The sequence below is a fragment of the Aulonocara sp. 'chitande type north' Nkhata Bay genome, linkage group LG7, assembly GCF_057382095.1.
Source record: "Aulonocara sp. 'chitande type north' Nkhata Bay isolate Kocher_YH1m ecotype deep benthic linkage group LG7, A_spYH_male_GT1.1, whole genome shotgun sequence".
Lineage (NCBI taxonomy): Eukaryota > Metazoa > Chordata > Actinopteri > Cichliformes > Cichlidae > Aulonocara > Aulonocara sp. 'chitande type north' Nkhata Bay.
The window spans coordinates 25,635,275-25,648,701 of record NC_141350.1 but is presented as its reverse complement, the minus strand read 5'-3'; the positions used below and the strand labels follow the sequence as shown (position 1 = coordinate 25,648,701).

The 13,427-nt window shown below is 39.2% G+C and overlaps 1 protein-coding gene across 2 annotated transcripts in view; it reads right to left on the bottom strand.

Moving 5' to 3' along the window:
- Nucleotides 1–13,427, bottom strand: part of LOC147325227 (metabotropic glutamate receptor 8-like) — a 143,414-nt gene that overhangs the window by 125,384 nt on the left and 4,603 nt on the right. Inside the window, exon 2 of one of the 2 annotated variants that reach the window (XM_086299634.1) lies at nt 7,194–7,995. In XM_086299634.1, the coding sequence (XP_086155760.1) occupies nt 7,194–7,844 (651 nt within the window). In that variant the 5' untranslated portion in view covers nt 7,845–7,995. The remainder of the gene's footprint in view (nt 1–7,193; nt 7,996–13,427) is intronic. The other variant, XM_086299635.1, reaches the window with a different exon arrangement.

Sequence of the window (13,427 nt, the reverse complement as noted above, 5' to 3'; positions counted from 1 at the left end):
GTCACCCTTGTTAATATTAGAAACACTGAACCAAAAACTAGTGCGAGTTGTGTGTAAAGACCCAAGATAACTGTCAACAAACTAATGAATGACTTAGCCAAGTCTGGAATTGCAGTCTCAAAGAAGACAATCACTTAAACCCTGCACAGGAATGGACTGTGGTTGAAGAGCAAGAAAAACTTCACTTATGCAGGAGTCTTCTAGCCAGATTGAAGTATACTAGGGAAAACCTGGAGAAAGACTATGCATGTTGAAAGTGTGCCCTTTGGTCAGATAAGACAAAGCTAGAGGTCTCTAGCCACAGAACTGCTGCTTACGTTGGAGAGGTGTATGACAAGTAACCAGTTTAAAAATCTGATTGGAATGAAAATGCTTCATGTAAACACACCAATCCAAAGATTCTGTCCCAATCACAGTCCTGTATGATTATTATTTCCTCCTGATTGACAGGTGTCAAATAGGGCTGGGCATCGTCACTGATTTCTAGAATCGATTCGATTCCGATTCACAAGGTCCCGAATCGATTTGATCCATGATTCGCTTCAATTCAATTCAATTCAATTCAATTCGAATCTGGGAAATTTTGCCTCAGACAGTCAGAAATATTGTAATTCAGATCGGTACATTTACATATTTTTGTATCTATAAAAAGGAAGCTGACACTCGCAAGACTTTATCAAAGGTGTGAGCATCACAGCAGATGCCTTTGTGTCAAAGTAGCTGAGGATAAAACACAGAAAAACATGAAGGTGATTTTCCTGGCCTGGGATTTTATAAAAATATTCTGCAGTACATCAAAAATGAAAGAAAACCATTAATCAACATATGAACATTACCTCTGAAGTTACAGCGGTTTTATTAGAGACACAGCTAAGCGTTTTGCATAATTTTAAAAAGTTTAAATTTGTTCAGTCGGTGGGTCGCGCTTTGTGTTTACATCTTTGTGCAGAATCCGTGTACCTGCTCTCATTTAAAGCTGTTTTAGCTGTTTGGTGGTTTTCAAAATTTTGTGAGGTTTAACCTGTGATTTTGGCATTTTGGGTAAAAAAAATTTATATTAAAAAATCGATTCAGGATTTTAATGAATCGATATCACGTTATCCAAGCCAGAATAGATTTTAATCGATAAATCGATTATCAAAACCCACCCCTAGTGTCAATCTGTAAAGTTACAAGGGCAAGGTCACCAAGTCACTAAGTGACTTCTCTAATCTACTAAAAGAAATCTACTGCTTTTGCTATAAATTCTTCTCTTGGTTGATACAATGTCCTCAACTGGCTTTTAGGTGTACCCTTCTTAAATGTTTTAGTATGCATGCTATTGACCAACAACAGTATATTAGAAAGTAGCAGTAGAAAGTGCCCCATTATTTAAAACGACCCACATATTGAGTAAATGTATTTTATCCTTGCTAAACTCACAAGTAAACTGAAGGTTGTTCGTAAATGCATTTAGAATATGTACAAAAAATATGTCATCAGTGAAAACATCAAATTTAACATAACAGGAACCATGACAAAAATCTTGTAGCTCAGGATAAATATCAATACTGTTACAACCCAACAATCTATAGTAGTCAGCTTCTGAACACCACTGGATCCAGATGCGATGAATCTCCTGATAATTACTTTTATCAGCACTGGAATGGATTTGGTGGTTTGTTTACATTTGATATTACAATGCTGTCGTAGTGCTGGGAGACTGATGAGCATTTTCTGTGAACTGGATATCCAGTCATGACACTGGAGGCTCAGATCTTCTTCTTCGTCTGACTGTTCAAATAATAATAATAATAATAATAATGGATTGGATTTATATAGCGCTTTTCAAGGCACCCAAAGCGCTTTACAATGCCACTATTCATTCACTCTCACATTCACACACTGGTGGAGGCAGCTACGATTGTAGCCACAGCTGCCCTGGGGCAGACTGACAGAGGCGAGGCTGCCATATCGCGCCAAATAGAAGGTTCCTTCTGTTTTCATTGCTCTTTCTGGTATTTTCCCACCTGATTCCTTTTTTATTTTGTGTTTTTGGCTAAACCTGCAGCAGATTCAAAACACAGACACCATGGTTGAGTTCCTCCCATGCAGACAGCAGAGATGGAAATATAACGCAGCAGCATGAAGGAATGTAGCAGCAGAGTGTCCTGAACACAAGACTGTGCTCACGCTGTGTGTTACAGTGTGAAAAGGATGCGCAAATATTATGCAAATGGACTTAGAGGATTTCACAGTTTTAGATGGAATATCTCACCCCTTATATCCTCAGTGAAGTGTCTGAAGAGGAAGAAAAATGCTTTTATTAAAAGCAAATCTCTTTGCAATCGAGACTGGAAATATTAATATTTTTTACTGATGGAGGAAATAAAAGTGTCATATTTAACCTCAGGAGTAAAAGGTTGAAAAAGAAGAAAGGCTGTAAAGTCATCAAAAGGTTCATCCTCTGGAGAGAAGGAACGAGATCAGCACAATCTATGGATGACTTATTATTGAAATGACCGATTATCACTTACTGCTGTGTGTTAGTAATATCCTATCTAAAATTAAGCCCAAAATTCTTTACCATATAAACACATTATGGCCATTACCTGTATAAAAAGGACCACAAAAAAATAAAGTCACAATAAAATGTTTCATAGTTGTGTTTCTGTTTGTCCCCAAGTAATCTGTAAAATGATATTATTGATAACAAGACCTTTCTTACACCTGCATTTTTTTTTCTAATTGCCAGAAAGTTGAGGTTTGAAAAGGATGATGGCTTGTACAGGGTCACGTGATGTTTGACTTCAGTAAACAATTTCCATGAGTTTAAGCTGGTCGTTCTGAAGCCATATTGAATACAATTTCAATAAGTTGTATCCCTTTTATAAAGTTGCCACTTTGTGCAGTGCATTTTATCAAGCCTGGTTTCAAAACATCACGTGGTTGATGGGGAAAGGAAACCCACTAAACACAGGGTTTCACAACAGCACATAACTAACAAATGGGTAATGTCATTGAAATTAATGTATATACAGTCCATGATTGTATTGAGAATGTTCATTTTGTGAAATAGCACACTCATTAAAAATATGAGTCAAGTGCTTAAAAACAATACAACTCTATCTGGATGCAGAATCTGGATATGTGGTTACACTATTTTTATTTAGTTATTACCAAATGGGGTATAAGTGGGATGCCTATCGTAGTGTCTTTACTCAGAATATCCTCAACTAAAAAGAGCCTTTTCAATAAGCCTTGTTATCTGTCAGTGTTGTGACTATAGCTGAAGGCTGTGACAGCACTGGTGAGGAAACCTCTGCGTCAGCATTATCTGGCTATTCCCATCACCACCACCACCCCCTCCCCCACCGCCCCCAGAGGCATCTCTGGCTAATTTTAGATAAGCGATGTTGTTGGGCCTTTCCGTCCTCATTAAGCTGTTAGGGTTCTAACACACACACACACACACACACATACACACACACATTAAAATCATACACTTCATGACTAATTTAACGCAGTGGAGTATGTCTGCTGCTGTGCACAGCAACTCGCTGCCTTCAGACACAATTTGTCTGTGCAGAGAATGAGGCAACAGCTGAGATCAACGTTTTGTCAGTGAGAAACACGTTATCTATTCTGTATCCAGCTAAGAGAAGAATAAAACTGAAGCTACATCCTCAATTGGAAGCCATTAGCATTGGCATGTTGACCAGAGGTCATAGAAAGTTAATAACATTCAGCAAATTTGAGTGATTACGGGAAAAACAACCAGTGGTGACATGAAGTGGGTGGTATTTGAAGTAAAGGTTTTTGAAATTTCAGACCAGCAACTCCAGTAGCTGCCAAAGAGAGAGTAGGATATTATTGACTGGCATATGGTTATGGTTGTAAGGTTACCAATTTAACTAGAATATCCACGAGCAAGCAGCTGTCAGCTTTAGAGCAAGGCAATAAGTGCTTGCAGTGTCAAATCTAAAAACAAACAAATTAAAATGTGTTCCTTCATATCAGAACATGCTGTTATAAGCTCCACGCCTTTTGGAATCAATCCTGCACATTACTGACATCTGGGGGGCGCAGTCAGCTATTGCTGCTGAAAGTGCTGTTTGTTTCATAGTCATAGGAAAGCAGGCTAGCTTAGATTAGTCTCCATTTTAAGGGTTTTAACAATGGCGGAAACAGGGCAATCTGACAAACCCAGAGTTTTTTTCTGGTGGTTTATGCATGCACACTGTTGATAAACCTCTGATCTTTCTTGGTAAACCAATGCAAGACTAGCATACAAGTCAAGCTGTTTCCGACTCCCTTCCACATGATGTATGGAAACCCAATTTGCATTAGCAAGTAAACAATTGTGATTTATCATGGGAACAGATGAGTTTCAACTTGCTAACCACCTTAGCTAACATGTGTAATTTAGAGAAGATGGAGTGTAAAAACTTTGTTAATTAGTGCAATTAGCAATGACTTAAGATTAATGATTTGAATCCCCCTGTAGATATTGACAGTTGCCTGCAGAACTGCTCCCAACAAACATAGATGTTTACATCTGCGCTGTAACTGCAATAAGTTAATTAACAGATTTGCACTACAACCTAGTTTGCCTCTTATCTGTAGTTATTTTTATTTAATTTAATAACTGTACAGTACTCTCTGTATATAGTAACCATTGTCCTTAATGTAAATATGTAAGAAAAATTGTGTATGTTTCTGTTCTGTGTCCTGTGTACTGTTTGTTTGTATATGTGTCTTTTTGACTGCTGTTACAACCATAATTTCCCCTTGTGGGACAATTAAAGGATTATTCTATTCTATTCTATTCTATTCTATTCTAAACATATCATACCGTATCACACACTGCTCTGTGTTTTTGATTAAACTGGTTATTCTTTTGTCATTAATATATTTAATATATTACACTTTAAAACAAACAAACAAACAAAAATCAAGATGTAGGCCTGTGTCTCATTAACCTTTTTTTGCGGGTGTTTTTTATAGAGACATGTGGTCCAGAATATGTTGCTGGACATTCAACAGAATGTTAGGTATTTAAAACAAGCTCAAACGTAAACATATGCAACAGTATTATTAATCCATTTAACAGTGCTTGGAAACATTTTTCTGTAAAATAATTATTATTTGATACTTTATGTACAATTTTCCAATAATACAGGTGTATGTTTAATCAGGTTCTTTTTTTTTTTTTTATCTCGTTATGCATGCTCAATAATCCAGGAAAGGAAATCCCAAAAGTTCTGTTCATCTAGACGTAGCGTTTTCAGTAGGAGAAATGTTTCGTCACTCATCCAAGTGACTTCTTCAGTCTCAGCTGACTGCAGGTTTCCCCAAATCTTATAAACAATACATTTGCACAATGACTGAAACTGGCCCCACTGAATGAACAATGGGCTGGGAGGTTGGTCCCTTGATCATTAATATGCAAATTCTCATGACCACTGATCAACAACCATTGATCAAAGCTCAGTGATCAATGGCCATGAGTACCATTCACAGAGAGTTGGGGAATGGCCGCAATCACAGTATTGTTGGATGATGATGGAAGATGGTGAAAGCATTTGACAGGCATGTCAAATAAAATTTATCTTCGTAAATTACCAAACAGTAGAGGAAAATCTCTCCTACTTCATTGTCAAGTTAATTTACAAAGGTAAATGCTTAACTTTCCACTTCATACATGTTACACAATGGATCATGACTGAATAGAAGATGATTGCAATATCACAGAATTAAATTGTACTTTAATGTCTTAAATTGTGATTTTTGCAAAGAGAAATCTTTAGCAGATACAGAAGTGTGCAAATGTTTTGACTCCTTTCTTTGCTTTGTTTGGAGTCAGATTTTCTTGTGCTTTTTAAACATGATTAAACATAAAGTACAGGCACATCACTAATATTTATTCATATAATCAGCGCATCGTCTCAAATGAAAATATGTTCACCTTACTTGACTCAAGCAGCTTGAAGATTTTTTGAATCCACAGCTGCTGACAAGTCGATTTTTTCTTCACACTGTGAATCTTTTCACACTGCGGAGGTCAACAGAAGATTTAGCCAGGCTGTGAAAACACCCAGTAATCTGCTTCTCGCACCAAATATACACCTGTCCCTCTGTTTTGGGTTAAAGATGCTTTTGTCAGCATATTCTAATTTTTTGCAGGATACTCCCAGAAGTTTTCCCAAAGATGAAGATGTTATGATATTATAATATCTGGTTTTAAAAAAGGTGTCTGACAGATAATTTATATACACTGTAAGACCAAAGGCTGTACATAAAAGATCCCATGAGAAGTATCTTGTTTTTTCATAGTGGACATGACAAGCAAGGGCTGAATCTTATTATCTTAGGAACCATGACACTGCATAGCAAATGGTAGCAACTCATCAGTCACAGGGCAGCCATCCCCGGTAGCATACCCTGATTAACTGTGGATTTAATTTTAGATGGATTCACAATTTATGAAAATAAATGTAATTATTTATTAGATAAGTCCTGAAGCTAGTGATGGAGGCCATAAACTTATCAAAGTATTTACTGAGGTCGGTACTGAGGTGTACAGTGTGTACATCCTCACTTTTGTGTTTTGCAATGTTTACATCTTAAAATACACTTCAGATTGATTGACACAATAAATCTCTCTACATGTAAATATTTTACATGCTTTCAACAAGTACATTTAGCATTAAACTGACATACAGAAGATTCTGTATCTTGCTTGTATATACACATGATTTACTTTATCAACTTAATGGGTATAAATGTTCTTTCAGTTAAAAAATCATTAGTAAAAATAATGATTCTAAACATTATTTTGAGATAACAATATTAGCTTTCTAACTCTTGGAGTTGTCATGGAGTTAGTGACAGTGTATGAAGCTGTTAAATATTAATTAAATAACATTTGATTGTTCATACAAGTATTTATCGACATATATATTCAGAACTTATGGCTTTAGAGACTGGTCCTTACAAGTACTAGGACTACCAAGCATATGGTGAGGTACAATGTACCCCACCGTACTCCAACAACCACAAACGTCTGTTGACTGACCCAACCTAACACCAAAAACCGACACACAAACACACAAACCTAACCTAACCACTCCTCGAATCACTGCTATAACCAAGCATTATTCTTAAAAACAAACAAACAAAAAACTTCAAGGAATCACACAGCATTCTTGTACCTTGAACAGTCGCAGGATGTTCGCCACCATGATCGATACAGAGCTGGCCGATGCGCCGATGACTCCCACAACTTTATCTGGCTTCGCAAAGATGGGAGGATCACCATTAGTGCAGCGAACATCAGAGCCATCCCTCTCAATTAGTGCCTGGACAAAAGTAAGGGACTGCTCCAGGGCATAGGTGTCACGTGAACATGTGTCCAAGATTCGTGCCCCAAGTGTCACATTGGGCAGCACGTCTGGGTCTTTGTTGATGAGGTCGATGGCAAATAGCATGGCCTCCAGTCGATGGATGCCTTTCTCCTTCTTCAATTCACCACATGGCATCCCCCTCTCACCACGGGAATGCACAGGGAACAACCCACCCAGAATGATGTCACCATCCAGGCGGATTGAATGGGTATACTCCTGTGAGCCCTGCTGGGATTCTGCTAACACAGCAGGCTTCTGGGAGGTGGAACCTTGCATCCAGCAGCTCTTTAGCATCAGCACACAGAGAAAGCAGTGACTGTAAAGAGTCAGGGGCTTTGACTCACTCACCATTTTTGCAGTGACAAGAGGTGTGGAAAAAGTAAGTGTTGATATTATCACACAATCAACAGTCAAATGACAGTGCAGGCTGTGTGATAACGGAAGGCTGGGCCAGAACATGGAATATCCCTTCACTTGGGGCAGGGTTGACCATTGCAGGCAGGTCCACTTTGGAGCAGTGACCTTGAAGATTTCCTGTAGTACAGGTTCCTGTGGCAAGAACACCTTTCTCGTCTCTACAGCTCCAGCTTCACATTCTTTCAGAGACCTGCTTGAGAGAAAAATAAATCCAGATAAATAAAAATAAAAGAACCTTTAAACAAGAGATTGCACAAGTTTTTCTGAGCAAAGGCATGCCACGGTGTTTCTTTGTTATTCTGCTTTACAACCTTTAAATATTTGTGCTGCCAAATACCAGAATAACTTTTCTGTTCAATAATAACAACAAAGATTCCTACAGGAGCAGAGTTTCTGTCTCGGTGTTTAAAAAGCAAAGATGTGATTACATCCCCATGGCTCTAATTTCAGCATTTAGAAAATACATATGGGAAACACTGGCCAATTAAAGGGTCTTATGAGAGCAAAATGCCATTCCTACTATCTGATTTGTGACACATCTTCCTTCAGACAACCCTGCTTCAACTCATAAAAGTTGAAAAAGTTGCCACTGCGGCATTGAAAACCTCTAAGCTGCAAAGATGAGCCGAGCGTTATGATATAAAGTGTAATTCCGCAAAACTTTTGCTCTGAATTCTAGATACCCCATTTAATTTTTTTTTTGAGGATCGTGTCAGTCCATTTCTGTGCACCAAAGCTGGTCACAAGTTTTTACTGATGATGATGTGTGCATCAAATTATGTTTGCAGAGGCAGTTCTCACGGGAATAATTACTGTTTCTGTAGTGTTAAAGGCTTTAGTAAAGTTTTTAGATATTTTTGGCCTTCTAACAGTTGTACAAAAAGATCAAGGCACCAACTTACACTCTCTGCACAGGTGATTAATCAGCTCAGCATCTCTCAGCATTATTGCAGTGCATACCACCCTGAAAGCCAGCACACGCTCAGTAGGTTTGATCAAACACTCAAACACGTTCCAAGGATACAGTTTTGAGTTTGATAAAGACCGGAAACAGGAGGTTCATCTTATTGCTGAACGGGAGGTAGTTCAAGTCATTTGGCTTTAGCCCAGCTGAGCTTGTGTTTGCTCGTGTGCATTGTGCATTGGCCTCTGAAACTCCTGCAAGAAAAATGGCTTAACAATGATAAAAAACAAAATATCCTGGGTTGTGTCAGTGCTTTCCATTTTAAACACCGCTGGGCCTGCAAGATTGCAAAACAAAATCTGGCTGCAGTCCCAAAAAGGATGAAAAGTTGGTTTAACAAAAAAAAAAAAAAAAAAGCCAAAGCCAGGTGACAGGGTGTTAGTTTCCGTGCCCATTTCCAGTACTAGTCTGTTGGCACATTACAGCAGCATTTTTGTAGTGGAGGAAAAAATAATTTGCGACACTTATGACTTCATTGCCATGTTCTACTGCAAATGACGAAGCAGACTGTGTCACATAAAGATGCTGAAACCATATTTTGACCAATGATTTGTCTGGTTCAAACTTAGTCGTCAAAGTAAAAACTGCTTTGACGTCTTTTTCTCACCGCCAACCTGCATGTGATGTGCTGGCATTTCCACCGGCATGCCTGTAGCAGCAGATAACTAAATCGGTGATGCTGATGGACCATCTATGGCATTGGTACAGGGCAACTGAAATAATTCTTAGATTCTGGCAAAGCTTAACTCATGTTTTAAACATTTGAGTGGGTCACAGCAAACTGACATGATTAGTCTTATTTATTCACAAGGGTCTCTAGTCTCTGTTCTCTGACATGCAATCCCAAATGCATATGTTAACATATGATGTAGATTTGGCGGTTTCTTACTCCATAAAACAACATCCATATACAGTGAACTAAGAGAAGTGGCAACATTTACAAAAGGAGGACAACTATATGTTGGCACATGGTATTGCAGAATTTAGCTGTAGCTCATGGAGTTCCTCCTTCCGAATAGCCAATAAGTCTTATAGCTTTGGCCATTTTTATACAGACTATAGGAACAGGAACAGTGTCTCAAAGTCACCCTCTTCCACAATTGGAAGATTGTGGGAACAGTGTTGGTTTAGCAGCTTTTGTGATTAAGCTGAACCTCTTAAAAGGCTCTTGGCAGGTGGCACTGTGATGCCAGATGGTTCTCTACAATACACAGTTATACCCTTTGGAGTCCGCAAAGCACCTGCCACATCCTGGTTTTGACTATGTCATGAATCGCTGTGTGGCAGGCAGGAGTTGGACTCAAAGTGCAGGCACTCAGGCACGAGGTTTAAACACAAAGAACTCAGCTTTATTTGCTGGCAGGGGAAAGTCATACAAGAGCAAACTAAACTAAACTAAACTAAACTGGAAACTCACAAACTAAACTCACAGTGAGTCACAGAGAGATCCACACAGCATGAGGGACGACGCAACACTGACTCAAAGAAACACAGGGTTTAAATACACTGGGGTCGTGTCCAAATTCATGGGCTGCATCCTCCTGAGGCCGCATTTGTAGACCGATTACGTCACAGCGACGCGCCGAAGGCTGTCCAAATTCGTAGACTCCTCCGAATGCAGCCGACAAATGCGTCCTCCTTTTCCCCGAATTTGAAGGATGGGTCGGGTGTGTCCTTCGTGGCCTACCATATCCCAGAATTCATAGCGCGGCCCAGCCAAACTCCAGTTTCCAACAATGGCGGCCGCTACTAAGTTTTAAAATTACTCATACTAATCTTTCTGGGTCACAAAATAAACTTTTAACATATTTTCAGGCGAGAAAGTAGTTGTGTAAACATCAAATATCTGCTCGGTTTATCAAGATATCGCATATCTGCAAAAGTGCATCGACGTTTTCGGAGGCTTCTGCTACCCACCAGCTCGATAGCTAGCCGGGAGCTCGAGGGTTACTGATGCGGCTGAGAACGGCACAACTCCTGGCACATCATTTTCAGATCCCCGCGGACTTTCGCTGCTCGGGTTAAACGTAATATATACGTCACTTAGACAACCTAAAAATGTTATTGTTGGGCTTTTTTCAGTGTTTTGTTTGTTCGTGAGTAAATCGGTTTGGCTGAGATTAAAGTTATTAGATTAGATAAAATAAAACTTTATTAATCCCCCGACTGGGTTCCGCCTTGGTTTTTACACAGCTGACTAAACGTCAAACAGAAAACTGATTAAACAGAAGTATGAGACAGTCGAGAATTTACGCCAGTGTCCTGTTATATTTTAGATAGCAAGAAGCAGACGGCTGAGTTTATTAAACTCCACCGAGACAGCGGTGACGCTAATCAGAAGGCTAGACCATCCAATTTCACGGCCGTTTACTTCCGGCCTACCTGACCTTCTGAGGACCCGGCCCACGTAGACCGCGAAGGCTGGGTCCTCAGGAGGATGCAGCCCATGAATTTGGACACGACCTGGGAAGTAACGAGGGGAATGAGACACAGAAGGAGAGCACAGCTGGGGGAAATCAGGACTGACGAGACAAGGAAGCATAACTGCACACACTGAGATCAGACGTGGACTATCAAAATAAAACAGGAAACACAAACACAAAGACAGACTAAGAGACACGGGCTTAACACAGAGACCTGACTACATTACAGGGGATACACAGGCATACACAGGCAGAGACGATGGAAAACAGAGGGAGCACCGAATAAACACTGGGAAACCAAAACACAAACTGTCATAATTCATAATATCAAAAATAAGAGTACAAAAATCAAAAACACGGGGTCACCGACCCAGAACCATGACAGACTAGGGTGCCAGGCTGTGAAACATATATAGATGATATGGTGATTTTGTGGGTTTGAGCATGTTGAACAGCCGAGTAGTGTTTGAGAGGGTGGCAGATGCAAATCTGACCATAAATTTGTGCAGTGTGAGTTTTGGGGAGCTACGGTGGTGTACATGTGTAAAATAGTGGGTAGTGGGTAGTGGACAAAAATACCCATTAAGCTATTCTTATTTTCCCGTCGCCTTCATCCAGGTTTGAGTTGCAGCACTTCTGGGGGATGGTGGGTTATTATAGACATTTCTGCAAAAACCTTTCCCCTGTTGCTCCACTCAATGGTTAAGTGCCCCCAAAAAGTTCACCTGGTCTCCAGATTGTCATCATACATTAGAAAATATTAAAACTAGTGGCATTCCGTCAGGACAAGCAAGGCCAGCAGTGCTTTCCCTGTCATATCTAAAAATATACATGAATTAAAATTTACCAAAGTAAAGCAGTCTCTCTTCTTTCATCACAGACAACGCTGGCATAAAGCTACTTCTGTTTGTATCCATCCTGTACATTACTGCCATCTTTTGGCCAAGGTTGCAATTGCCACTAAAATTTGCTTGTTTCTTACTTACTTGTAGCCAGAGGTGGGTCGAGTATCCAAAAATTGTACTCAAGTAAGAGTATCATTACTTTAAAATATTATTACTCAAGTAAAAGTGAAAAGTAGTCGTCAAAAAAGCTACTCGAGTAAGAGTAAAAAAGTACTTGGTGAAAAGGCTACTCAAGTACTGAGTAAGTAGCGAGTAACTGTTTGAAATGTCCGATTTATTTTATAAATAAATGCTATCAGACAAACAAAAATAAATAAATATACAAATTTTAGTATTTTCAAAAGGAATATATGTAAAAAGATCCACAAAATAAGGCACAACAATTCTAATTTCAAGATTTCAGTTTTTCACAACGTAAATCTTTTTCAAGCAAAACACACAGTAAATATATTCGCATTTACAGCAGCCTCAGCGAAAACATTAGAACGAGGCAACTTCAACATAACAGGCTACAGCTGATGCGCCAAAATGTCATACTAGGGGTGGTTCTTTTAAATACAAGGATGGATTAAGTAAATCAGAAACAAATGACACAGAGATGCAACAGATATAATCAGTAAAAGTTTATTCCCAAGGCGGACAGCAGGAATTAAACACACACACACACACACACCTGTGCTAAAATTCCACAGGAATAGACATTCTAACAAAACTATAAAATGTTCTTTGTATACTAAAATACCCTGAAGTATAGACAGTGGATTAACACAATGTAATATGTAAAAATGTAAAAACTACACTCACAAATACTGAAATCAGAGAAAAACTCATTATAAAAGACAAATACAAATTTCCACTATGTGGATGTACATATGTGTATGGCTCACTTTACTGTAAATTGTTTCTTCAGTCAGTGAAATGGTGGTTCAGCTTCAGCAGCAGTTGGCTCTCAAGGTTCTTGCTGTGAAGCTGTGACCGTTTGGCAGTGAACAGGAGTCCTGTATGACTAAAAAATCTCTCACAGGCTGCAGATGCAGGAAGAGCTGTATTGACTTTGATCGACAGCTTCTTGATCTGAGGAAAGCCATACAATACATCCATACCTCCAGTGAATGGATATGAAAGGTACCTCTCCAGTTCCTCTGCTTCTGGCTTTCCTGACCCCATGGATCCATCATCTTAGTCAGTTAGGCTGCTGTTTGTGCTGGCCTCATCCAGCTCTGTGTCTAGGTGATGTCTGATGAAGTGGAGACCTGTGGAAAGATGTATGGTTTTCAAAATAATTAGGTCTGGTCATTATAGTGCTGTATACACTGCCAAGCTGCAGATGTTT